Source organism: Centroberyx affinis, unplaced genomic scaffold (assembly GCF_046629955.1).
Source record: "Centroberyx affinis isolate AG114_WGS23_722 - 3 ecotype Tasmania unplaced genomic scaffold, CSIRO-AGI_Caff_v1 ptg000018l_1, whole genome shotgun sequence".
In the NCBI taxonomy this organism is placed as follows: Eukaryota; Metazoa; Chordata; class Actinopteri; order Beryciformes; family Berycidae; genus Centroberyx; species Centroberyx affinis.
Window position 1 is genome coordinate 253,178 of NW_027278733.1, and position 27,961 is coordinate 281,138.

Sequence of the window (27,961 nt, forward strand, 5' to 3'; positions counted from 1 at the left end):
GGACACCAAATTGGTCCAGAAGGTGTCACCGTTGTGCTTTGGGTCACTTACTATATAGGTAGGAACCTTTACTCAGGTGACAGGTGTTGCTGGACGGAGGAGCACAAATAGTTTTTTGACCGCCACGCCATGCCGTGTGAACGCTCTTTGTTGTATTGGTGAAATGTTTGGCTGTGTGGAGATTTATGCACACACTGGTTATGGATTCTTGCCTTTAATACGTTGAAGACCATTGGGGTGAGCAATAAAAATCCCATCAAAAGCAAGAAGCAGAAGTTGGACTCTGTTATTTCACTAGACACTACTAAGCCATGTTACGGCGAGCGCGTCAATTATTAGCCTGTCTATGCCTCAGTGGCTTTAAGTTTAGGCTTAGCCGCTACAAGTATCAAATTGATCTAAATGTATGAAGATTGAGGATGAGGATTTTTTTTTCTTATGATGATCACCACTACATCACTGTAACAGTATTGTTGCACTAGCAGTGTGGAAATCACTGTCTCAGTTCAGTCATGAAAGAGTCCCGGGGCAGCCAAAACATTTACATTTCATTGTTTACTTTCAACTTCATGTTCAAAAAGGTACATAGTTCTTTAACAATTAAAATGTGCTAAAGCACGGCATTCTAAACTTCTAAAAGCCGCTTCGGACAAATACATAACATTTTAATGAGAATAAAAAAAAACCTGTATATGTATAATAAAAAGTGTAAAACACCTACACATTAAAAATCATTGAACGTCACCATTAAAGAAAATAAAATGAAACGGGGGAATGTACAAAAGTCTGTGGGAACACAGAAGGGGAGAAAATTTCCATACAAGCGGAGTGTGTCTGAACGTGACCGGTAGCTTTAATCGAACATGTCGTCGTCGTCTTCCTCGTTGTCCGACTCGGCGAAGTACTTCACCTCCTTCTTTGCCCGGCCCGGCCGGTCGCGGGACGGATTGTCCATCATGCTCAGGCTGTTGCTGTCCACATCGTCGTCGTCGTCGGATGGGGCCTTCTTCGACTTCTACACAAGGAGAGAAGAAACCACTTGGTCATTACTATTCACATTACTGCATTTAAGCCGCATTAGGTCATTTTGTGCGTTGGCGGCCCCAAATGGCAGTGAGAGGTAACTGCTAGGGACTTTGAGGACTTCAATACCCAGAAACCCTGTCAGGTGACATCAGTAAACTGCACACACATCAAGCTCATGTTTACCAACCCGTCCGATCTGTGATGCTTTATACCAAAGGAAACCAAAGTGATGAGAGAGGAAAAGATCTAATGGTGAGTCCAGCTTTCCTTAAACGCTGCAATCATCAGTATTTAAGGCCTTCATTTCAAGACTTGTTAAGGACCTTCACCCACCCTGTTCTACCTCTTTCCCACTCACTGATGCTCATGCGTTAATAGAAGCACGACCACAGCTACACCGCATGTAAAAAAACAAAAGCAAACTCACTCTGCTGGCAGGTTTTCCTGGCTTCTTCATTGGACTGTAGTCTTCTTCCTCAGAGCCGGACGGCTTCCTCTTCCTCCCCCTGCCTTTACCTGCACAAAGTTCACCAAAACATAAAAGGTCACCAAAAACACAGTTTACCATCACAAGCACCTGACAGGGAAACAAATTCCACATCCGTAAGAGCTGGCAGTACCTTTAAGAGCTGGTGCCGGCTTCTTGGACCCGGTATCCGAGTCGGAGTCCCAGATGGACTTGTCTGGTTTCTTTGCTTTGGGTGCTGGTGGTTTCTTAGGTTTGGGAGCTGCATCGGAGGGCTTCTTGGCTGTTACAGTACACAAAGAAGAACCAACCTATTAAAAAACTGCTTACACATGTGCATAACAAGAATATTGTCACAGTAACACTTAAGTGAATTGTGTTGCATTACAAACAGATTGTAAGCCCACTGGAAACAAATAAACGTTTCTAACAATATAATCATCAAACATCAGACACTGACACCATGGACAGTCACATTGTCCATGGTGTCACTGTGGTGTTTGCTGTTAAGTTGCATTAGAGCTCCCTCTGGTGGAGGTGGCGAGGCGTTACCTTTCTTTGCTGGCGATGGTTTGTCGAATGCAGAGCTGCTGGAGTAAGAGGAGAAGACCGGGCCGTTGTCGTCGTCGCTGTCAGACTTGGACCCGTCTGCAAGACAAAGTCGGCCCACTGTTAACCCGCCGCCATCAGGCTGTCACTTTTCTCTACACATATGGTTCCTCCATCTGGAGGGTTCTGACAAGGTGAACCGCTAGTAAAATCTGCAGGTTCTGCACACGTCATCTACAGCTGGAAACTGAATGTATTTGATGAGGTGACACTTTCTGTACATTTGTATGATCTTCTGCTAATGTAAATATCATGTACATTTCTAACATATCTATATGTCTCACTGTGTTCTACTGTTGTTTTGCACACATTCATCATGATGTAACTCATTACTTCATACTTTTCATTCACACATTTCTACTTAATGTTCTTTGCATCTTGAAATTGTCAGTTGTGTTATGATTAATAGCCTGCATTTGCTCTATTCTTATCATATTTGTCTTTGTAAATCCTATTATTTTGTTGCTGCAACGACCCAGCTTCCCTAACTCACCACTGTCATTGCTTTTTTCAGAGAAGGCCGACTTGGAGGAGAAGATGCTGGCCGACTCTTTCTTTTTAGCTGCTGGTGCGGACCTTAAGAGAAAGAACAGGAAGATGAGCAATAAAGTATTCACCGTTCGACATACAGCTTAAAAATCCTCCACGTGTTCCAGTGACTTCCTGGACTTTAAGTCTTACGTGGTCGTCTTTTTGGGAGGAGGATAGGCGTCCTCCTCCTCCTCGTCTTCGTCGTCGTCGTCGTCGTGGTCATTGTAGCGGTCCTTGGTCTCTGAGGCGGCGAAGTCGTCCTTGTAGGACCTCATCGGAGAGGAAGCCACGTCGTCGTCGCCGTTCTCCTCTTCGTCGTCCTCCTCCTCGGAGAAATCAAACGTGTATTTGGGCTTGGAGGCTGAAAGACAAGACAGGAGCGCACAGTTTATTTTAAGTTTGTCTCTGTCAAATCTTTTTTTTTTTTTTTCCCGCTTTGGATTTCTATGCCCTGGAGAATAATCATTCCTATTGCGGATGGGTTGCATCAGACTGCAACCTCAGACTCATCTAGGCAACGGCAGCTAATCAGACTCAGAAAATGTAGAGGGAGTTCAGACGTTATATTCACCCCCAGGAGGCAGGAGGACAGGGAGCTCAATCTACCAGTCACATTGTAACCAGCTACATAATGCTAGGGATGGCCGATATGATGATCTTACATCGTCATCGGGTAAAATTTGGTCACGATTTGTCTTCACAGGGAGATTGTGACATATCCTAATAGTCAACAATCCATGTTTAATTTCCATTCATAACTTTCACCATAGCCGTCTGAATTCACTGTGTAAATGTCCTATTAACCCATGCCTCACACTCTCTTTTTTCTTTACCTTTCTCTTTTTTTCACGGTTTGGAAACTTAAGTAACATGCAGAAGTGCCATAAGATTAGTTTAGCATGAAGGCGTGACAGTGGAAGTTATATTAAAAAAAGCTTCCACTTCAGTTATGTGGACCTGGTTTGGATTTGCTGAATCCGACAGTGCTCAAAGTGCCAGGATTCATAAAATGTGCAAAGATAAGATTGGTTGGACCGGGGGTAAATTCAGCAAACTTGTTTAATCGTCTCCAGAGGAAACAAACTCTGCGGCTGGAAGCTCTTTTTGCTTGAACAGCCTCACCATGCAAATCAAAAGCTGTCCTATCACAGCTGTTTAAAAAGGAAGTAAGAACATTAGTTTGGAACAAAGACAAGACATGGGCGGTATGAAGACAATTTAGCCAGTGCCATGGATATCATATGATTTGTTGAGTGTGTTTTTTGTGCTTAGTGTTGTATGTCAAGTTGTTGTTATTTGGTCCTCCATCAACACTACAATGGAAAAAAGTGTTTTAAGTAACACTTTCTTGTACTATCAAATATACAGGAATTGCTTCTTTTTATTATGTGGTTTTCCATTTCCCAAATAAAAATGAATCAAAACCCAAAAGAACGGGGATCATGACGCATATTGTAAATTGTGAAGATATTGTGATATTTTGTCGATATGTCCCAGCCCTACCTGATGCCCTCTGAGACTTGGTCTCTCTGGGGATGACGGGTTTGCTCTCCTCCATGTCGTCATCTGATTTGGAGTCTTCCTCGGACCAGGGGTTTCGCTTCTTCACCTTCTTAGCAGAGGGAACTTTGGGTACGGGGGTTTTTCTCACTCGAGGAGCCCCTGCAACCGAAATCAACACATTATCAGCCTTTTTCTTTATCCTCACTGCCATGCCGTGCCGAGTATCTCAGTATGCAAGGGCTGAGGAGCTCCTGGTTGCTCAGTAATGGATTTTCTCACTGCACATCATACAGTTATTAGCTAGGTTTCCATCCAACTGTCAATTGAATTTTCAGCAAACTTTTGAAATGTTGCAAAAAATATAAATTATGTGCCTTTCCATCGGCTTGGTTGACATGAATCTATAGGCTTACTAAACACAGAACTATGCTGGAAAAAACTTCCATAGAAGAAAAATGGAAGAGTTTTTCAAGAATTAGCATTGAGGAAGTTCTTTGGCATCAATTAACGTCAGCCATATTTCAGACTGTCCGAAGATGAAAACAAAGAAATACACTTACTATATACACTTATTCTAATACACCAACAAATAGTCATATAACCACAGACAGAGTCTTATAAACGGGAGAAACAGCACTATGGCGTTTCTAGAAGGTCGTGACTGATGAGACTGAACCATTCATCAGGCTGATCGTGCCGATACGTAATTTATATACAACAAATGCATTTCCATCACTACTTATCACATACCACATCACACCACACCCAACAATCATAAAAAACTTTGCATTTGGTCTTTCTAATTCAATGCAATAGCTCAGATAAAAACAGCTGGATGGAAACCCAGCTATTGACGCATCAGTGAGACTCTAAGTGAAACACTAAAGCAAATGCTCTCGTCATGCTAGAAGAGACAACTCAAGGTTTCGGCTTAGGAAGGCAGTACTGACCGGGCTCTTTCTTCTCTTTCTTCACACGTGGAGTCTTGGGTTTGACCGGAGAGTTTTCCACTGCTCCTCCCTCCCCACCCAAACCGTCCTCATCGAGCTCCAGCTTCACTGCCACGTCCGAGTCACCCTGAGAGCAAAACACGCCTTGTGATTTATTATCATTTTGTATGGATTCATCTCCAAAAAAGATGGTAATTATAGTTTAGTTTTCTGAGATAAAAAAAAAAAAAGGAGAAACAAGAGTTACTACCTTCTTCTTTTTGGTCAGTTTCTTGGTGGCGTCGGCTTTCATGGGCAGAGTCGGTGGCTCCACCCTGCGGCCAAACGGCGAGGGCAAGGTCTCCTCGAGGTGCAGCTTCTTTGCCTTGGGTTTGCCCACCTTACCCTTCACCAGTTTGGTGGCCCTTCCTGCACTCTGGTCGTCACGCTCCTGGGCTTCTACATTCTGACAAACAAAATACAGGAGTACATTAGTTAATAACTTTAACACTGAGTACTGTCTGTATGTACGTTTAGTTAATATATTTACAGGTCATGAAGCCACTGCTAGCCTTTACTGATGCCCTGACAGCTGAAAAGTGTGTGACAGTCTCATCACTGAATCCAGTACTCAAGAAGGTGACAAAGCTGTGGCTAAATGGATTAAACAGGCCATAAAAGATGATCTCTTAACCAGATATACTGATCCTGAGGTGAGAACAGCCCTTGACAGTTCATGCTTCATTGATCCCAGATTCAAAGGAAGTCTCTGAGAATGTGGAGGGCATTGTTCAAGCATGTGAACAGAAAGCACTCAGGCTGCACTACAGTGCTCCTCCCGACCCATCAAGGTTAGTTACTGTGGCTGTGATGGTGAGAAGGAAAGTGAGGGCAGCAGCCCTACTACAGCAAGAGGGGAGAAGAAAGGCTCGTCTGACTCACTGCAGCACATGTTGACCTCAGCTAACCAGAACAAAGAGAAGGAAGATGCGACTTATCCAGGCTCAAGGCTGAAACTAGACTGCATCTCTCTTCTCCACTGGTCAGTTCCAGGTCCGACCCTCTTGCTGGGTGGAAAATGCACAGCACAGAGATGCCGCTCCTCTCTAGTGTGGCAAGAAAACACTTATGCATTCAAGCAACAAGTGTTCCCTCAGAGAGCTGCAGCGGGCAGATCCTGTCTCCTCATCACTCTAAACTGACTCCACAATGTTACAGTAATTCTGCACCCAGTTTGAGCTTCTCTTAGTCTACTGCGCAATTTTTAAAAATGCATGACAGCGGGTGTGAAGAGCAGGGGAGGAGTGTTCGCCCTGATAGGCTGGGGTGGTAACATTTTTTTTTTTACCAAAGGACATTTGTCCTTGAACACAGCTGCATCTCCAACTGAACAGCGGCTGCTCATTTTAACCACTAGAGGGTGTAATGAGCCAGGTTTAGTGAAATACATATGCCACTGGCACATTTGGGCTCAAATGTTGACAATATGACTGGCGTAAATACCAGTTTACAACTCAAAAAGTGTTTTAGTATGTAGTTACTCTTTAACACGCTTATGTTTCGACCAAAACTTGTCAGTTAGTGCAGTACAGATCAAATTCTGATGTTGCCAACATGTTTGTTTATAACAAAAGAGGAACACCAAGCTATATTGCTTCACCGCTCTATGAGGAAGCTCGCTGTTATGACAAGAGTTCGTTTTAAGGAAACATGACTGAGTCGCATGGGACTTACCTTTTAGACATTTTACTGTTACAAAGAAAAGTGATTTGAATGTACTGACCAGCTGTTTGTAGACAGCCAACTTCAATAAAACATTTTTGATATGAAGTATCAAACTTCAAGCAACTGTGAGGACTTGAATATATCACGATGAATTATGAATATAAATATAAAAATGTTTTGTTTGCCTTCTGATGTTTAATGAGACAAGAACCTAAAATGCTCCATTGAAGCATTTCAACACCTATAGTGCATCTCTTTTCTTTAAATCTTTGAATGTTTAGGCCAATATAGAATTTCTTATTTAATAAAAAAAAAAAACACAGTTACCGCGGTTATCGTACACAAAACAGGAAGATTATAGTGATATGAAAAAGTGATATTGTTGCATCCCTACTATGCTCTATATTTCACTCAGTTTGAATCTGCAAGTAGGGGTTGACCCACACTGCCACGTATCAGCTAGCATGAATCTGTTCAGTTACAGATAGTCGCATGTCTGCTTACCCAGACACTCAATTTGAATCTCTATGCTGGGGAAGTTCATCTGGAGATGTGATTGCTCTTTCCACATTCCCCCATGTACTCACCTAACAAATCTATTCAATGAGATTCCTTTTAGCCTGACTGTATGCAACCCCTTACTGTTCACTGTATTTGAATTTCTATGGCTAGGGACCCTGACCTGTAATTCACAATCAAAGTGGTTCTGTCCTATGTCTGCTACCCCTTGCAATTTGAATATCTATAGCTGGGGACCTTGTGAGCCAAGCGGCCTATCCCCAAAGCTTGACAGCATGTCTGAATCTTTATTGTTCCATGACATTTGAAAGGTTTCTTAAGTTAATTTATTTTTCATAAAAATTGTTGTTGCTTCCAGCTCTCCTGGAAAAGAAATGAGAGTGGTGCAAGCAGTGAAAACATTGGGTAAATAAGCCAGCATGGTCCCCAAATAACATTGTTCCGGCATGCACTGGTCAAGTTTGCAATTAAATGAAGGCACTCAATGCAAACACAGTGACACTTTCAGCTATACACTTAAGTTTTTAATTTCTTTATTTTTGAATGTGAATAAAAGCTAGTGAAGTAACTGCTCTCACATTTTTGTGTTTTCAAATGTCTTAAATAACGTGACATGTCAACACTGATAGAGGGTAGTTACCAGGATTACAATACAGTTGAATATTGAAGGACATTCCGGTATGTTGTTTGCAAATTGATAGATATTGTGCCCTTGCCAGTCTGTTTGACATCTTTTAGCGTAGTACAACAGACCTAAAACCAGTTTACCTTTCAGATCAGGATGAAAGTGATGGTTACAGCGACTTACCAACTGTGACCCGAGTCTCAGTAACCACGTCATTCACCCAAATCTGAAGTAAAACCGTTGTAGGTCTGCAGCACTACATTAACAGATGTTCTGCATAGTTACGCATGGAAGTTAAGATACATAAATGAGCCAAAACTTGCTTTTCTGGCAACATCCAAAATTATTAAAACTTAATTTCATATATTTGAAAGAAGTACAATTTCTAATATACTTTGGGGAAGCATGTCTAAGGCTTGAATGAAGACTTCTTTCGAAATTTGTAGAGCAGTGTTGTGACTTTCGATCCATGGCAGATGAAAGTAACTAGTCTATGCAAACCATCCTGTATTTTATACACAAATACTGTCCCTCCAAAGTTTCTATTATTGGGACACCACCTACTTTATCTCAGTGACACACCCATCAAGCGAGCAGCGTGTTCCATCGCGACCAGTGACGCCCCCGTGAAAACGTACCATCAGTCGGCTGATGTTTGTCCTCTTGGTTCAGTGGGAAGAAACTGTCTTGACCGCTAAACTTCAGGTATTACAAAGTATGTTGACAGCAAACCTGGGTCTGTGTGTGGTTCACAGCTTTGGTGCTCCACCGCACACAGCCTTGCTCCCTCTGCCACCTCGTTTAATAAAAATCCAGCCCAGATAAAAATCATCGCAGCGTAGGGACTCTCCGTAGGCATGCATGAACACTTGCCACACAGGTACCACCAGTTCTGCACTACTCCTCCGTGTCTCTTTGCTGCAGCTGCTTGTCACTCGGGTTAATTTGTATTGGATCAAATTACTTAGCCTACTCAGGCTGTACCTAAACAGTTCTTTTTCATACCCTACACTTCACCCCGCAACGAGAAGATTGATTCTGATGTGCTAAATTGGCAAGTTTACCCTACCATTGCACAGGTGGAGTCACGGGCGTCCTGGTGGCTAAGGCGTGTAACATGTAACCGAGACCTCCTGGATTCGAATCGGCCCTGGGACCTTTGTCTCATCCCCCTCTCTCTTCCCCCTTTCCCGTAACTCTCTACTGTACTGTCCAATAAAGCAGCAATGGCATAAATCAAAATAATCTTTAAAGAATGGAGCTGCTAACCAATACCAGCTAGTGGCAGCTTCAAAACACAAATTTCGCTATCAGCCATCAAAAACATGCATCAGTCGAACCCTAATGGAAACCTTTAGAGCAAGATGACTTCTTACAGACCAAAGCATCCCTAGTTAAGCGAGTGTGAAGTACTGATACAGCAATGAAAGACTAAGGATGAACTGGTTTCCCATGAGCACTTACATCCAGCTCCTCAATGAAGACTGCCAGGTCTTCCTTCCACAGGTCCTCAGAGGATTTCCGCTGAAGATCGTTTAGCTCTCCTCTCTGCACATCAACACACATTCACTTTGTTAATGAATGCCGGTCAAATGCGAATCTTCTTGCACTATAAAATCTGAATTTGCGTCTAAAACAATGACAAAGCTGGTGAGTATACAGTACCTTGTGGTCCCTCTGTTTAAGCAGCTCATCCACCTTCTCCTTGGTCAGGCACCACAGAGGCATGTTGAGGATGTAGTTGAAGTTGGGCCCCGATGAGGAGCCGGAATCTATCGAGCTGTCGCTGTCGTTGGCATCGCGGTCTTCTTCATCCTGAGCCTGTCAGACAAAGAAACACGATGAAATCATCCAATCACAGCACGGAAACTCATCCTCATCAAGAGCCGTTACATCACTGTCAGGAAACAATACTCTGGGCCACATGGTCATAGAGCTGATGGAACTGTACTAGGGTTAGACAGATAGATCATGCGAATATTGGCCATTTACAAAAAATTATTATGGGCCAGTCGGTGTCGTCCACCACCAAATAAGATATGATGCAGTTTGATTGATTAAATATTTATTATAAAATTTGTCAATATTAATCTGGTTATCTATGGATAGAACAAGTATGATGAGATGTGTTTAGTCATCATTACTATTATTGTCATCCTGGTTTTCAGTGGAGAGTTTTAGTGTCCCATGATGGTCTAAATACTGTCTCAGAGGCTTTTCCACCCTGCCATGGACAAAATTCTGTGGGAAACACTGAATACTTTTAATTCTTTGAATTTATTTTATTCTTTTAATTTGCCCAATTTTATGCACAAAAAAAATTCAAAGATATTGACTAAGCACAAAATATCAGCTCTTAATTCCAAAAATATCGGTCAAACTCTATTATACCAAGTAATTGTGGCCCCACTCTATTTGTGTATAAATGTCAATCTAAATGACGAATGTCTGTACCTTTTCCTGGGCCTTTGCCCAGGCGGCCACTGGGTCTGACTCGAAGCCTTTCTGGACCAGCATCCGGATCAGTTCTCGCTTGGACTTGTTCTCTGTACAAAGGTTAGGTGTAGTCACCAATTAATGCAACGTATCCATCTACTCACTGCTACATAAGAAGTTGATACTTAAGGCGATGCTTAAGTCTCTTCAGTATTCTTACCAATCGTGATCTTTCCTTCGATCTTCTCCAGGACGAAGCGGGCCTGGTTGGACAGTTTGGACGCCTCGGCTCCCAGGCTGCCCAGCAACCAATCCTTCCTCAGTTTGTAGTAGTGCAACCGGAGCTCAAAGAACTCCTTGAGAATGTCTTGGACTGAATCATACCTCTTCAGACAACCCATGTGGTCAAACAACACCTAATAAAAAAGGTGAATGTATAAGTAATGGTTTAATAATCAGACAACTACACACAGAACCAAGGCAACAGTAAACATTTCGTCCACCACGAATGATGCATTCCTCCGGGCCAAATGGTGGGAGGCCAATCCATTCTAATTTCACAATGGGGGACAACAAAACACTTTCCATGTGTTACAAGTATTTTACCATGGAGTTGCATGTAAGGCTGGACTGCAGCTTGAAGACTTTGTGGAGTCCAGCTGCCTCGGCCTGCGCTAGTTTTTCCTCAGACATGCGAACCACAAACTTGACGGTGGAATCGGTGTGGTATTCCTTATAGTCGTTGATGAGAGCCGGCGTTTTGTCTGTGCCCTGCAGCATGGGCTCCAGCACCGACTCCTTATAGGCCTAGACGCAAGAGGGAAAGACCACAGTTATCCCCGATAATAAGATGGTATACAAGCACCGAGAGCGCAAACACGGGGAGAACATGCAAACTCCACACAGAAAGGACCAGGACCAAGATTTGGACCCAGGACCTCTTTGCTGTGAGGCAACAGTGCGAACCACTGAGCCACCGTGCCGCCCAGCAAAATCTAAATCTTATCTTAAAACATGCCAATATAATCCATTATCAACTAGATTAAAAAAAAAGGAGCTGGGAGTGTGCAGCCAGTACCTGTGTCCATGTGCGAACTGGCAGCTCAGTGATCTCAATGGTGTTCTTGTCTATGACCAAGACCTCTCCACTGACCAGGTACTGGTTTTGACCTAGTTCGTGGATCACTCCTTTGAAGCTTTTGTAGCTGGGAAGCTGTTTAGCGAAGGAATTGCAGAGGGAGAAAAAAAAGAGGAAATTGCTTAACCCCACATCCACACTGCAAGCAACACACCAGAAGTCACCAGAAGTCCATTCCCAGTTCTCTGCAACTTGTACTTTCATCATCACCATCTACTGATCCCCAAGTTTCACTGAGATGTTTAATCAAGTCAACAAGACCTAGATTACAAAAGGAAGTGGGTTTTTTTCAAGTTCTGAAAGTCCTCATGAATCTTTACCATGGGCAGGGGGTCCTGGTGGTTGAGCAATCGGTTGATATTGTTGACAATCTCTCGGGGGTCATAGTTGGGGATTTTACAGGCCCAGCCCGTCCCAATGCCCTCAGCACCGTTCACCAGCACCATAGGAATGATGGGTATGTACCACTCAGGCTCCACCTTCTGGTTATCATCATACAGGAACTTGAGCAGGTTGGAATCCACCGCTGGGAATAGCAACTTGGCCAGCGGACTGGGGGAATGAGAAAAGAAGAGTACAAGGCTTTTCATTACCAACACTTTAATTCAAGTTAGGCCGGTATAATGGTTTGCCAATATTGGCCTTTTATTACAAAAATTGGCAAGAACATGTCATTTTCTGGTTGTCTACAGGAAGCCCTAACCTGAATAGATTCTCGTGCAACATATTTGATCAGATTCCACAGTATGCATGATTATGTTATTCTTATTCATATCATCCTGGGTTTCAATGGAGTATTAGTGTCCCATGCCGTTCCAGAGACTTTTCTACCCTGACAAAAATAATATTTTCAGGCAAACACACAAATTTGTCATTAAAAAAAACAAACAATTGGCATTGAGGCCGTCACATTTAAAAACACTGAATATTGGCATAAACGACTGCAACTGGAATGCAAATGGAAGTTCCAATCCAAAAACATTGGTATCGGCCTTCAAAAAACCCTATCGTTCAAACCCTATTTTAACCGCTACATAGTTAAACAACACAAACCTACCCCACTACCAATAACTGCATCAAGCAAATACTGGTCTCGCTTGGCTAGACCCGTCTCACCAGTGCTGTATCAGCGCAGGGGAAAGGTCTGGCAGAACCCATTATGGTTACTTGTCCGAAGCGGTGCTTTAAGGACAATTCCTATGTGATTTGAGTTTTTTGCTCATTGTATACGTTTTGCATTCTTTTAATGTGAATTCTGACAGTTTTTATAGACATGTGCCATGATTTAAAGATAATTTTAACTCAGTTTTGCCATCCCTGTTGGGGATGGGGATAAGTGAAGACCAAGAAAGTTTTTTTTAAGCCATATGTGCTTTGCAGAATGCTAAGTTGAGGACAGATGGGGATGAAAAGAGCCACACAGAAAGTAGAAAGGGAGGAGCATTCTGCCCAAAACTGGTGGAGGCCTTCCCAACAGCCAAATTACTGCAAGTCGACTAAGCAAATACTAGTACATCTTTTTCTATGGCCTATGTAGACCAGACGTAAACAGAAGAATCAAACTATTTTTCCATCATTGCCTTACCTGAGCATGGTGAAGATGTAACGAGGGCTGGCAGCATCCTTGCCTCCATTGATTCGAGTACCGAACTGACCCAGCGGCTGCAGGATGTTCACATTGTTACTGCCCACAAAGTTCTGGGCCAAGTTCACGATGGTCATCATGAGGGCTTGCTAGTTGGACAAAACAAACACAGGCAATTTGAACAACTTTACCACTTTAAGCAATGCAATGTTTTGGTTAGTGGCAAGTAGAATGCAAAATCTGTGCTATACCTCTACAGGCCAGCTAGCTAGGTTGGGAGCTTGCCATCATTAAAAAGGCTTATAAAACTGCTACTTCCACTCCTCAGTTCTGATTGGCTGAGTCAAAATAGCCAATAAACACACACCTTTAACTGCATAACAATTAATTCAAATCTTAATGCACTAACCCAAAAACACCACTCATACCACTACTTTATGTGTTGCTTAAACACATTATTTAGCATCTGCTCGAAGACTGAATTACCAGAAGAATAACATTTTATGAGTATTGATTAAGAAATTGAACACATTTGCATTCAACACCTGCTAGCTGTCCTGAAAAATAGCTCTAAATCACAGCCTTTCTTGGTTTATTGCATAATTAATACTGTAGTCAATAAACCACCTGTCACAAAGCCAACAAAACAGAAACACAAATCAATAGCAAATGTGAAACTAGCTTCAGGATTTTTTATTTTGGCAGAATTGGATACAAATCTACCTAGCTTGCCTGCTAACTACTTATGTTCCCCATTGTTATGATGGCTCTCAACACACTGTCACATGTCTGGAAGGCTGCACAAGGAAGGAGTTGGATATGGAAAGCTGTGATGCATATCGCTGTACCTCTCCATGATGGTAGGCAGACATCTCTGCCACTGAACCAGCCAGCTGAGCCACTTTCACCTCCCTCTTGTCGTTCCTCTTCATGCAGGTGAACAGCACCTTCCTCTGGCCTGGCTTCAGGCCTGGAAGAACACACAACATCAGAAGGGACCACATGTCAGAAGGGCTGAATGAAAACAATCAATACCCCTACACATCAGCATTTTTTTTGTTAGAACTGATTCTGCAAGTCCTGATACTGATACTTGTAACCCCTGTTGTCAGCTGATTGGGTGCATTTTCTGATACAAAGGAGCGACAGGAACTCCATAAAAGTAACATTATATTTGAGTTTTGCCTTTCAGTATTAAAATTCTGTGGTAATATGAACAATTTACACAGACACACACACTACAAGTTATCTCAATTCACTACAGCACAGAAGCCTGCATTCTATACCTTCAATTTGCTGAATAAAGAGGAATGGAAATATTAAAATTGTTTGTTTTGTCCCCTAATCCAGATCAATAATGCACATTATATAGCACAACACTAAAAGAAACACTGTATGATTTGTATCAGCGCAAAGTTCAGTTATATATACCATATATAATTGGATACTGTGTGAAGTATCATATTGTATCCCATAGTATTAAAATGGAAGGGTATTGTGAGATGCTTGTAACATTCAGCCTTACATCTCAGGCTCAGAAAGAGGACTTTAGTGAGAGCTCAACAAATACCAACAAAAGTTCACAGCCTCTATTTTCTAATTCAGACTTCAAAACAGCAGAACAAACAGTTCACAGAGAGGCGTCCAGGGAATTGGTGTACGAACCGTCGACCAAGGATGGAATGGATCTCTCATTGTCGGAGTTGGAAAAGAGGATCAGCTCTTTGTTGATGAAGTCGTTGTAGGAGAGGTGCCTTGCTTGGGTCCCGTACAGGTATTGCTGGAGGATGAAAAATCAAGTTTAGAAAAAAAAAAAAATGGTATAATGTTTTATCAGGGCGGACTCTGATCAGTTTCAGCATGGGAGAACAGCTTGCATTTGAAATCAGCAACAAACAGCAGAGACATTTACAAAATGTCAACAAATCTAGGCTGACTGGTCTTTTAGTCCGTCATTTCCATTTCAAGCAGATATCTGGGGAGCACCACAAATCATCAAATACCAGCTAATCAAAGAATGCGATGCTCAATTGAACAGAGTTTGTGATGTTCATTCCAAAGAATTCCCATAGTGGGAGCAACACACATCAAAACCAAAACATCTTCACACAAACATCTTTACTTTCTTCTTCTCATCATTGCCTCACACTCGCAGATTTTCTCTCTCTCAGCAAAGCCACAAACCTCTGGCAGGCCATGCATCCTCCTCTGGCGTCTGTCCTCCATGAAGTTAGTCAGCCACTCCTTCCTGTCGTCTGTCTTCTTCTTACTGAAGGCCTGGAGCACAACAAAAAAGACACTGCAGCTCAACCTCTACTTACTCATTTGGGCTCTAATATACTTAGGACATCCAACTGGGTTATGTTAAAACTAGGATTTGACTGATGGGAGTTTTTGAAGGCCAATAAAGACAAAAACTCTCCACTGAAACCATAGATAATTAGAAAAAATAATCATGCATACTTGTATGGAATCCAATCAAAAACTTGCATTAGAATCAATTCATGTTAAGGGTTTCCCACAGACAACCAGTGTAATATTGACCAATTATACAATAAATCCGATTTTTAATAAAACACCAATATCAGCCTCACCCTAGTTACAACAGACCATCTTACATAATTGGAAAATCAAATTGATGTCAGTGTTGATGTCAATGTTTCCATTAACATCAGTTGTCAGTGTCGCGATGTTAGCATGCTTATTTCAATCTGAAATGCTGATTTTAATGTCCCAGGTTTTTGCTTGGCTGCGTTTGTCCCTGAGTAAATTTGGATTATTTGATTGCTGCCACTGATCTACCTAAATCTACAAGCAGCTATGTTTAACAATCATGTGAAAAAAATGTTGACATACATTTCCAGGCCTTTTCCAAAAGTTTTTAGATATTTTGTGCTGGACATGAAATCAGTCCTAGAGCACACAATTTGTCAATCTAATTCTTCAGGTACCCTGCCATCAGACAACAGTACAGAACTAGTTTCAAACTCACCAGAGTGATGGCAGCATCGTCTTCTGCACCGCTGTATCTGAACATGATCCGGTGCCGTTCCATGTCAGCAAAGTACTCCTTTGCTTCTTTGCTTGTACTTGTACCCAAACCTAGAACACAAATTTAAAACTATTTGTTGAAACAAATATTTTTCCAACAACAGCGGCACAAGCTCTCTTTTGAGTTTGGATGGTTGAATATATCTGATTAACAAACCTTTGTAGTACTTTATATGCCAGGTTTTGTAGTTCTCTGTATGTTTCTTCCACTCGTCAAACTCTGGAATGCTGTAGAAGGCCAGCTCCTGCTTGTTCTTGCTCGCCTACAGATACAAAATCAGCACTAGTGAGGTCCAGATTAACCAAGATTGTGTGTTTTGAAACTCAAATTATCACGCCACAGATTTTGTGCAGCGAAACACTGTTACAGCTGGCCTATTCATGAACATCCTTATTAGTGACTGCACAATCAAAACAAGTACAAGCCTACTTTGGGCATTTTGGTGATATAGCGGTCCATGCAACAATGGAAATCAATGTCTTTGATATATGAAATCTGGTGTATTGGTAGGTAAATGTGTGTGTGTGTGTGTGTGTGTGTGTGTGTGTGTGTGTGTGTGTATTTGTCTGCCTTACTTTGACAATGGGCGTGATAAACTCCTCTAGGAATGTATGTTTCAGCAGAGACGGCCAGTTGTGGTGGAAGAAGTTGATCAGCAGACCTTTGATATGGGAGCCATCTTGATCCTGGGAGAAGACCAGAATGCAAAAAACGTCATCACTTCACCTGGCCAAATAGCAGTAAATGAAAACAAAGTTATGAAGCTGTAGGTCACCTGATCTGTCATGATCATGATCTTGCCATAGCGCAGGGACCTCAGTGACTCTGGGTCTTCGTAGCTCTTCTTATATTGGAGGCCAACGATTTTGATGATGTTGTTAATCTCAGCGTTCTCCATGATCTGTTGACAAAAAGGGGAATGTTAGATGGCAGATAGAAAATACTAAGTGAGCGTATTATTTATTTAGGAATTTAGGTTAGTTAGCCTCTACCACCTTGACTGACTTGGGAAGACACTCTAGTAAGTTGACTAACATCCGATGACATACCTGCTTGTGCGTTGCCTCTCGTACATTTAGGATCTTGCCTCTTAGTGGAAACACTCCATAGCGATCTCGTCCTATGACCCCCAGCCCGGAGACAGCCAGAGACTTGGCCGAGTCTCCCTCAGTGAGGATGAGAGTGCATTCAGAGGAGTGTTTGCCACCTAGGACACACACAAGTTAAAGACAAATGTTATCAGTGTGTATAGATGTATAGTGTGTTAGTCTTCAAGTCAGCTCAGAGTTATTGCTCTGAGCCAATGGATCAGTTTACAGAGTGGCTGTGTAAAACCACTGCGGTAAAGCTTTACTTAAAAGTGCACTGTGATGCATTACAAGGCGGTCATGACCCAGTAGAAGCACAGATAAAGCCTTACAATATTATCATCAAACGTATATCATTAGCTATACAGTTGCCCCACAAAGTATTCAACCCCCTACATTCTTCCCTGTGGTGTTTATTATATCATGCACTGATTATAATTATCACGCACTCACAATGTGCTTACATTGTAAGTAAGTTATTTGCATAGCATCTTTCAGGACGTTACAGCCACAAAGTGCTCCACATAAAGAAACAAGGATGGACACACAACAGATGATTTCTTGTAATTCCCTATGAGCACCATTTCAAGTGTTACTAAATTTACAAATTAATAAATAACTAATAAAATGTTCCATAAAACCCGCCTCGCATCAACATCAACATTTATGATTTAGTTTAAGGGACAACACTGCATATATCCACAAGCCTTACTTATTAATAAATAAGCACATTGTTACCGCACCAGCATCGTTGGCGTCATCTAGCTTGGGGATTCCTTTGATCTTGCTGTGCTTCACAGATGAGCACTTTTTATTCAGCTGAGTCTGAGCCTTGAACTTCACCCAGTTGAGTATACTCTCAACGATCCCGCAATTGGTCGCCTGTGGGTGATAGAAGAGATAAACTCTTGATGATAGATGCTTAATTGTTTTACTTGACACGAGAAGAAATGAAACGAAAACAGATTACAGACAACATGAAACGTCCTTACCGCCCTGATGAACTTCTCGGAGAAAAGGCACTTGGACCCGAAGCTCTTGGTCTGGAGAGTCATGTTCTCCTTGGTCTGGGAGTCAAAGGTGGGATTCTCAATCAGCGCATTCACAAACACCCAGATGTGGTTCTTCACCTGAAGGAGAAATGAGAGGAAGGTGATTCAACCTGCGACACACAATCTGCAATACAACTACCACAGTAACCAGACAAGCTTGAAATGTTGCACAGGTCATTTGCCACGTTACCTGGAAGGGTTTGACTGAGACTCCTGCCTTGTTCTTCTTCTTCACCACCTCAATGAGTTTGGACACTATCTGGTCCACCACATAGTCAATGTGTCTGCCACCCTGAAATGAACACACCCTCAGTGTTAGAAGTCCCCATCCATGTTCCTGACTAAGTAAAGACTAGACTAGAGATGCATCGATACCAATTTTTCAGAATACCAAGTACTTTATGAGATAGATCAGCTGATACCAATTAGTAAAGTACCAACCAAAGTACTACTCAATTTACAGTTATTGAGAGACAAGTGCATCAATTGCGCTTATTTAGTAATTTGATCTAGTTATGCTCTGACCATTGTATAACAATCCTCAATCAAAAATGTAATTACAATGATAAATGAATAGAAATTAGGCTACATAACAGGCGAGATGATAGACAATAACTTCTCTTTTCTTTTTTAATTGGTCGAGCACAGTTTACTAATGGACCCTCAAAAACAGAGAGAACATCATCATCGTCACCCCTCTCTCTCTCCCACTCTTTACTGTCTTTCTCAACTGCGAACTCTGAAATAAAGGCAAAAACAGTATGGATATCGAGACAGCTTTGTTTCCCAGTACGTGGGAGATGGATCAACATTCTTCAGATACTATTGGTGCACCTCTCATATCGACTGTTGCCGCTGACGTTCAGACTCTGTTTGGATACCTTGGTGGTGGCGATGCTGTTTACAAAGCTGATCTGCTGGAAGCCCTTCTCGCTCATGGTGAGGCAGACCTCCCACCGCTCATTCACAGACTCGTTCACCACCTTCAGGGCCACGCCCGTCTCGTCCAGTTTGTCCTTCACATACAGATCCACGTAGCTGCGAAACCCAGTCACCTTTAGTGGCAGAAAGGAGAGACCAAGTAAGGTGAAGTGAGTAATAATCAAGTGCGTACTATCATTTTAAATCAGAAATCACAGTTGCTGTCAGGCCAGTCATGATTGATGGGCCACATCAATTTCTGTGGAAAACTAGGCCATTGTTATTATTATTATTATTATTATTATTTTATCAGATGTATGACCAGAGAAATCATCCCAGTGTGGTGTAGGAGAATTCTACTCAACAGCTTCAGGGGTGTCAGTCTATAAAACCTGCCTCACTCTGCCTTAAGAAACTGCTAACCAACCTAATAGAATTTCATTAGTCTGATTTTCAATAGAGTTTTAGTGTTCCATGATGGTCTAAATAATGTTTCAGATTTTCAGGCTTTTCCACTCATGGCATGAAAATTGTCAAATTTAAAGATATTGAATAACATTACATATAAAATATCATATTGGCCCTCAAAATCAAATACTGGTCAAACGCTAATACAAATAGCAGAGCTAGTACAGTACAACAGAGAAAAACATTTGAATTAAGGTATGGGCATAGAGACTTACAGGTAATTTCTTCCCATTGAGCATGACTTTAATGCCCTTGCAGGAGCCGGCTATATCATATGCTCTGCGGGTGAGTAGCGCTACAATATCCTTGTCCAGTTTCTCCATGTTGAACTTGGCCAGGTCTGGCTGGAACGTCACACAGGTGAAATCGTCCCCGTCGAAAAACTTGATCTTGGGCTCAGCAGTCTTGGACATGTTGTTTTGCCAGGTCTGAGGGCAGAAAGTGTACCGTATGAGTGACATAAATGAATGGCTGCTGTCGCTGAAAACCTTATAATGTGGGGTGTTGGCTTGGAGTATTTCGTTACACATTTTTTGAGGATTCAGCACCCACATAAATAACTGAAAAATCCAACTGAGGGTTGAGTGCGTTTTTGGTCAATTTTTTTAAGATTATTTTGCCATTGAATTGAATACAATATTTCCTAGGTGCTTGATAGCCACAAACATGTGTTTTACAGAAGTTTAACAAAATCATAACACCCTAGCTGTATCAGGTGGAATTAGTCCATGTCCCAAACAATCGTGATATGACAAAACACCCTGTGACAATTAGAAAAACTCATAAACCCCACAAGGATGCAACCATACCAAAGACTGAACAGACACCGCAAATGGTGTAATTAACACAAACTTACCTCAAATATGATCATATGTCACACACACCCTATAAAACAGCAACTATTTGATTGCAATTCTAAAGATGTCATTAAAATTGGAAAGGTGCTACATGTAGAATTTTAACATCGATAAGCCATTCATTTTGAAACATTAGTATGACTACTGTAAACAAACAACACCATCACAGAGAAGATTGGAAGCCTCTACGAGCCAATCCAAATCCTATCCAAATCATTTGACGGGAATTTTGCTATATTGCTTTCGGGAACAAAGGAAAATTGCTTTGCAGCACAAAACAGGAAGAGGGTGTTTTTCTTCCAGCACAAAAGGAGAAAAAGCTTTCAGAGTTTCTGGCACTGGCAGGTGAAGGAAGGAGTGAATGACCAATGGAAAAATCACTTCCGACATGTTTATCCTCTTCAGAAAGGGCAGAGAGAAAACCTTAAGCCGAAGGAGAAAACATCCTCTTTGCGACAGCAAGCAACGGGGCATATAGGAGACATGGTCTTAATTTTGATCAACACTAGCACTAACAATCCCACTGTTCTAGATAGAGGCTACCAATCATCTTGACCATTGTCTCATTTGTTTACAGTCATTATACCAAGGTATCACAATTAATTTGACAATGAAATGTTGCTTTAAAAAATGCTATCCTGTAGCACCATTAACAAGAGAGGCATCCTCACCTGTTTGAAACTATGTCTGTACTCCTTGCAGGCGGTTTCCACTGTGAACTTGGTACTGAAGATATTGCAGAGTTTAGCACCGTACCCATTCCTTCCACCTGGTGCCAAACAACAAAAAGAAATAATTGCAGGGCTTAAAATTCAGCTATCAGAACTGACTGTGAAAACACATTAACATGGTTCCTCTTACCTGTGACCTTTTTTTCATCGTCATCGTAGTTGCTGGAGGTGAGAAGGTGGCCGAAGATGAGAGCTGGGACGTACATCTTCTCATCCTTGTGCTCCACCACAGGGATTCCTTTGCCGTTGTTCCAGACAGAGATGGTGTTGGACTCACTGGTGGAGACAGAATAGAGGGCAGTGGATGAATTACAGAGGCTATTTGTCTCCATTTATCTCTGAATAGAACCTGCACACTGAGAGTCTGATAGACAGTAGGGATGGGACAATATCAGGAGTAACAATTTGAACATCGTGTTTCCATACAACCAATCTAGAAGTTTATCTGCACCAATATCATTCCAGGCCATAGTAGTTCTGTTTCTGTATTTACAAATTAGTAGGCCACTGTCATACAACTCCGGGAATCTGTGAAATTAGTTGCTCTCCAATTTTGAAAATCAAGAGAAAAGGCAAGCTCCACCTTCGCCATATCTGATAGGTTAGCGAACAGTTAACGGATAATTAGATATACTGTGGTCCGAAAAAAGGTTTCAGGTTTTGACGTACAAACAAATACAGACAAACACTGCGTAGAAAGACGGACGGCCCTCCGTTCTCTCTTGTCATCTGACGACATATCAGCCCCATACCGAATACATTGCCTCAATACGTTCTTGACAGATACAAAAACCTGGCCTTTAATTAAAAAATGGGTACTGGTCAGTCAGTGTCGTCAACCTCTGATATGATGGATATGAAGCATTCTTTGTTTGATGACATATTTATTGTTTAATAAACTTAACCTGAATTTACTCTAAAGCAACACTTTGATCGGATTCCATATGAGTAATAATAAAAATGTTATTATCATCACCATTGGTTTCACCACGGTCTAAATACATTGATATACCAATGGTACCATTTAAAGATATTGAACATCGGCACAAAAATCAGCAGCTTCAATCCAAAAATATCAGCATCAGCCTTCAAAAACACATCATTCAAACACTAACCACCAGTACACCAATTAGTATTACAGAGTTATGAATGTTGTGTGATGACAGCGACAGAAGCCAAATATGTAAATATGAGTCAGCACGGTTGACATTACGGCAGTCTAACAGAAACAGATGTTTAGATTTGATTCAGTGATGATCTAAAAACACATGGAGGATGACTGTACGCCCTCGCAATGACAATTTTGTCATTTAGCTTTTGTCCAGAGCGACTTGCAGCGAGTGAGCAGGAAAGGTTCGGTGTCGTGCTGAAGAACACTTTGACAAGACATACAATGGATGGATATAACATTGGCTGCTGTTCCCCACATCTGAATCTGGGGCTTTCTGGTGATGGGACAGTCTCTCTAATCCCTAGGCAACCCTGCCGCCTGCCCCTGTAGCGCGTTTTCCCTCTTACTCCTCCCTCTTCATAAAGGCTAAAGGAAATTCTTTAATTTACTCATCTTGCCAGGTCCTGGACCTTCCAACAGTTAAGGATGACCAACAGAGTTTTCAGCCACTAGTAGTTGCTAGTGGGCAAAGTGAGTCCCTGTACAACAATAAAACACTTATCGCCTGTAAACAGTAAAAATTAAGACTTTACCAATGTAAAGGTAATAAAATAAATTCATGTTGTTTACATGGACAAATCCGTTCTTTAAATAAGCCATCAAAGATGTGAGTAAAGAAAGATGGAATTGTTTGTCATATCCCCTTGGTTTGTGGTGACTGAAAATAAAGATACAACGCTGCCAAGCAAGTGCCCCCACAAACAAGCGAAGAGGGCACCGGAGAGGAGCATTAACGTCTATATAAAACCACATTTAGCAGCAGGGCCCTAAGTGAAGCAGACGTAATGGTATCATTTATATAGCGGAGGACGATAAGAGTGGAGAGCGGCCTGGCTGAAGGACACGGTGCTGTTTAAGCAGTCAGATGCGGATGCGGTTTGCCAGGCTGTAGGTGAACCGCATATAAAATGAGAGCTCAGTGCATCCCGGTGCAGACTCATTACAGCTTCACCCAGATCCATCACCTCTAGATGACCAGGCTGTCTGCTCCTGGCTTCCCACTGACTCAAACCTCTTCCATCTACCATATATTCACCAAGCACTACCACCAACCAGAGCATGAAGAAAACACAGAGCTGAATATAGTCAGGCCGAGTTTTCCTGCCTGAGATTCTACATCCAATCTCATTAATATTGAAATCATATATCTACATCTCCCCCTCCCAGCACAGAGGGGGGAAGCATTTCAATCCAAAATGAGATATCATTTGGAAAAATATGATGTGTACTCAGACACAAAGACCTTAACTTATAAAACAGTTTTTGAGGATGTAATGATCCATACCTTGGAACCATTAAAATCAGATGAAAACATCTTACCAAACACGGCTGGAATAAAACCCTTCAATAATTAGTATACATTTTATGAAGCATTGTACTCACGGATCAATGGTGACCTTAATGGCAGACATATTCTTGTCCCTTTGTTTGTTGTCTGCTGCGTTGACTGTAGGAGAGAAACGTGTCAAAATAAAACATCATACACAAAAGTAGCAGATTCATAGTCTTATTGTAGATTTTCAGAAGAGTTGCCTGTGTCAAAAAGGTTGTCCAAGATAAACAAAGTGCTGCAATCAATTTAGGATAGAGTCCTAAATTATGAATATGACCTATACAATCACTTCTTTTTGTTAAACAGAAACCTTTCTCTATGGTTTCTCTCTAGACTGCTCTAGTGTAGCAGGAACACTGAAGTCAGACTTCACACAGGCCTGTTTACTTTCAGCTGTTGACATTTTTTGCTTTCTTGCTGAGAGTGTATGATTCTGCCTCAAAATATACGCTCTAGGACTGTGCCTGTTGTGTAACTATATGGACACAGCAAGAGAGAGGAAACTGGGGTCATTACTGAATTACTGCTATAAATAGATAAATCAACCAAGTGCAAAGAGAGGAAAGCAATTACCAACAACAATCCCTTGTGGTGAGCACAGTGTTCAACAGCATCAGTTTGAACCTAATTACACTGTGGTACCTTATTAACAGGAGTATCATAGACAGTTATTGGATCTGGATACAGAGGATAACTATCACATTTTACTAAGTTATTGAGGCAAACATGGAAGAGATAACAGACCTGTATTTAGCCAGGGACAGTCAAGCTTGCTTGCTCTTTTCCAGCAAAACAAAAGCTACACTAGACAACTTGATGGCTCCAAATGGCAGAGGGGAGACTGTGTGAACTTCAAAACCCACAAATCAATCAAGGTGATGTCTCTAAACTGAACACAACACGACCAGGCCTGTCTGCGATGCTTTATACCAAAGGATACTACAGATGAAGTCGCCAGGTGAAAACAATTCACAATTCTCATATATTCACAATTATTGTACATAATAAAATCAGAATATAATTTCCACATGATTAATCACATGGACACAAGTTTTGCACGTCACTCCAAATTTTTTCTTGTTTAGGATAAAGTTTTGAATTTCACTTTCAAGTGGACAAATAGAGTTAAACTATGGCATCTCGATTAGCGGGTATGGGACACTCTTCTCTGCTGCAGCCCCACTTTGTGGTTTACGCTGATGAGACGAGTGCGTTTTCACATAAAACTCTTTCCTAGTGCAGCTTTCACCAAGGGCAGCCACATCCACTGGAATGATTTGTCAGACAGATTTTCAATTCACACAAATGTCTCTATTCAGGCTGCAAACAGTGCACACAAGGACAAGCTCATAGAGGGAAACTAATCTTCAGAGTGCAGTCCTATATCACTGCTACTGAGCAGCACCAACCAGCAGACTCTCATTCACTAAATGACAGTAACATTTGAATAATAATAATAAGCCTTGAATCGCCTAGTTATAGATGGACAGGCTCAACTGACAAGAATAATTATGTCAACTGTGCGCATCACGGTGTCGAAGCCAAACCAACAGCGTGGATCCACTCACCGAGAATTTCATCGAAGATTTTGTATAATCCAGGAACATAGGTGATTTCCCTCAGATTCATTCCTACGTCTTCGTCAAAAACCCACATTTGCTGGGAAAAAAAGGGAAGAATAATAAGAGATTTACCTCCATGGATGGACAACTTTGATGGCGGCGGTGGCCATAAAAATGTTGCAGTCATTACAGGAAGGCCGAAAGAGTGTGTAAATGAGCAAGCAGAAACTATTCATTACAATATTCACATGTGCGGAGACATGTGAATATTGGTGTGTATGTGTGAATATTTGATGTAACATCCAGATCATTAACTTTCAACCACTGCAATATCAGCAAGGGTTATGCTGATATGGTCAGCATTTACACCACCATGGGTCACTGAAATTCTCCACTGAAACCCAGACTGATGAAATTCTTTGGCAGGGGAAACTCTGGGATGCATTACTGCCTTTAAATTAAGAATTATGGGGGAGATTTTACCAACTTTTTTTGTGATCAAGGTGGAACCTCGATATCGGGTGGGAGTCTCCTCTGGACTCACCTGAGTGACGGGCTCCACAGAGCCGATGTACGTGTCTGGACGGAGTAGGATGTGCTCTAGCTGGGTCTTCTTCTGGTAGACTCGCTCCACCGACATCTTCTTGGAGCTGTCCTTCTCTTTCTTGGACCCTTCCATCCTGCTTTCGCCCCTGCCGTTTGCTTCCTCCTTTTTGGCGGCATTGTTTTTTTCAAAGAGGGTCTGTTATTAGACACATGCGCATAACTTTGTTAAAAACCCCAGCCTTGCGATAAAATGATTGTGCTGCGTTGACAGCTGATTATCAGTGCTCACCACCAAAAAGGGAAAACGCCCCTCTCCTCTCTATGACTTGGGTCATTTGGGTGACAAAGAGAGGTTACTCTGTGATATTTAACAGAGGCAAACCACAGCCATTATAACAGGAAGGCTGGGGTGGTCGGGGGTTGTGCTTGTATCAAAAACATTGAAGTGAGCTTTAAATGTAATGTCTCTCCATTTCAAGTCATGATAATTTTTGGGCAAGATAAATGACTTCTTAGTGTTGTACAGCATATCTATTCCCAATCTGTTTCCAATTCCCCAAGAGCCTCTATTCGTCTTGAGTGTAAAATAGAGCATACTGTGAGTATGTGTGCCACCAGGGTAAACAGACAAACAGTAAGGGAATGTGTAGTTAATAGTTAGTATATATGGCATAAACTGTTATTCAAAGCCCTGCTGCGAGTATCATGCACTTTAACTCAAACCCAAATCAGGGGGAACCATCTGTTCCACTTTGAAAAGGACTCGACTAGCCGATATTCTCTCTTCTATAAAGAGAACGTCACGCCAAACTCCATTCGGAAAACTAGTAATTAATCCCCCCTTGCCTTCTGCAAATCCTACACACCCCGTATAACATGATTCTAACACTTTATATGAAAAGTTAGAATCCACTGGTAAATTTGGCTTCCAGGTGATTCACTAAGCAGCACCCTGTTTCAACAAAATATCAAGTTTTTTAGTTGGTTCCCACTGCTCACAACCGTCCACAAATCCACACATGGTGCATTTTAGTGGGAGAAAAGAGTGGGGATAGCAGGAAACCAATTCTAAAAGTTGTAATTTCATTTTTTTCAAGAGCTGCGTGTTCGTTTGGATGTATGCAGAATTTGAGAGTGGATCCTAATGATTCAAAAAGGTCTCAAGTCATGTTCTACCTAGTATGAACGTTTATCGATGAGCACGACAACTTTAAATTGCCAGGTTTTTAAATAAAGTTTGGCGTGAAGTTGTATCTGTATTAAAGAGTGGAGTGTACCTGGGCCTGGTCTACTGTAGCACGACATAACAGTGACTGGCCTTTCTAACCCGGCCTGAATTGAGATGGAGACTGGAGCTGGCCGTGGTCTTTAACACAGGCTAAGCATGGATAACGTTAGGCAAATAGCCACTTAGGCTAACGTTAGACTAGTTTGGAGATTTAAAGCTCAAGTACCCGGTGCACGGGGCTACGTTGAACATTCACATTGAATATAAAAACACTCGAGTTGAGTTAGCCACGCCATAGCTACCAAAATTGTACTTGTATTGCAAACTAACTTACCACCCAAGTCAGACCCCCGCTCCCTGCTGCGCCGTTGGACATCTTTCTTCCTTTGTGATCCTAAATTTTCGTGATGCAGCTCGCAAAAATGTCTTCAAACCCGGTTAAATTAAAAGTCCATCAACACAAGAATCGTTTCAGTCGCTCTAAGCCATTAATACGCGTTTACTTCCCATATTTTTTATCCAGCTCGAGTCTGAGATAATCCTCCAAAGGTATGAAAACAACCACAGTGAAGGGGAGTGTATCGCGGCTATTGTTAAAATCGACAAGCGGTGGCACACTAGGCCTAAACTTCCAACAAAGATGCTAACCGGGCTACTTGCTAAAATATAAATACTGTACAAAACGCCAATATTAAATAGTTTGGTAGTTTCATGTGTAATAAAAAAACAAATTCAAATAATGTTTAACTGAAATGCTCCGAAAACGCTGCTACACTTAAATACTTTTCATTTAGAAATAAAACGTATATTTGCTAGCTGCAACCTCCGTCCGGCTCCGCCATCTGCAAGATAAACGGCGA

The 27,961-nt window shown here is 41.8% G+C and overlaps 1 protein-coding gene across 3 annotated transcripts; it reads right to left on the minus strand.

Moving 5' to 3' along the window:
* Positions 1–241: 241 nt before the first annotated feature.
* On the minus strand, positions 242–27,935 carry top2b (DNA topoisomerase II beta). Of its 3 annotated transcripts, XM_071537369.1 has the most exons (37): positions 27,436–27,935; positions 25,872–26,069; positions 25,334–25,424; positions 23,816–23,879; positions 21,392–21,537; positions 21,202–21,299; positions 19,889–20,101; positions 19,166–19,339; positions 18,475–18,576; positions 18,225–18,362; positions 17,976–18,114; positions 17,194–17,351; positions 16,920–17,045; positions 16,720–16,830; positions 16,301–16,406; positions 16,085–16,194; positions 15,277–15,369; positions 14,758–14,872; positions 13,941–14,062; positions 13,093–13,241; positions 11,828–12,059; positions 11,448–11,582; positions 10,976–11,176; positions 10,590–10,785; positions 10,388–10,479; positions 9,599–9,754; positions 9,398–9,481; positions 5,336–5,530; positions 5,086–5,212; positions 4,136–4,294; positions 2,783–2,993; positions 2,595–2,677; positions 2,045–2,140; positions 1,647–1,775; positions 1,459–1,548; positions 1,370–1,389; positions 242–1,015 (listed from the first exon to the last, which is right to left on the minus strand). In XM_071537369.1, the coding sequence occupies exons 1-37, from the start codon at positions 27,475–27,477 to the stop codon at positions 854–856; spliced, it is 4,863 nt and encodes a 1,620-aa protein (XP_071393470.1). In that variant the 5' UTR covers positions 27,478–27,935; the 3' UTR covers positions 242–853. The 3 variants fall into 3 exon arrangements, with proteins under 3 accessions (XP_071393470.1, XP_071393403.1, XP_071393331.1); XM_071537302.1 differs by lacking the exon at positions 1,370–1,389 and having other exon boundaries at positions 1,454–1,542; positions 25,872–26,036; XM_071537230.1 differs by lacking the exon at positions 1,370–1,389 and having other exon boundaries at positions 1,454–1,542.
* Positions 27,936–27,961: the final 26 nt, after the last annotated feature.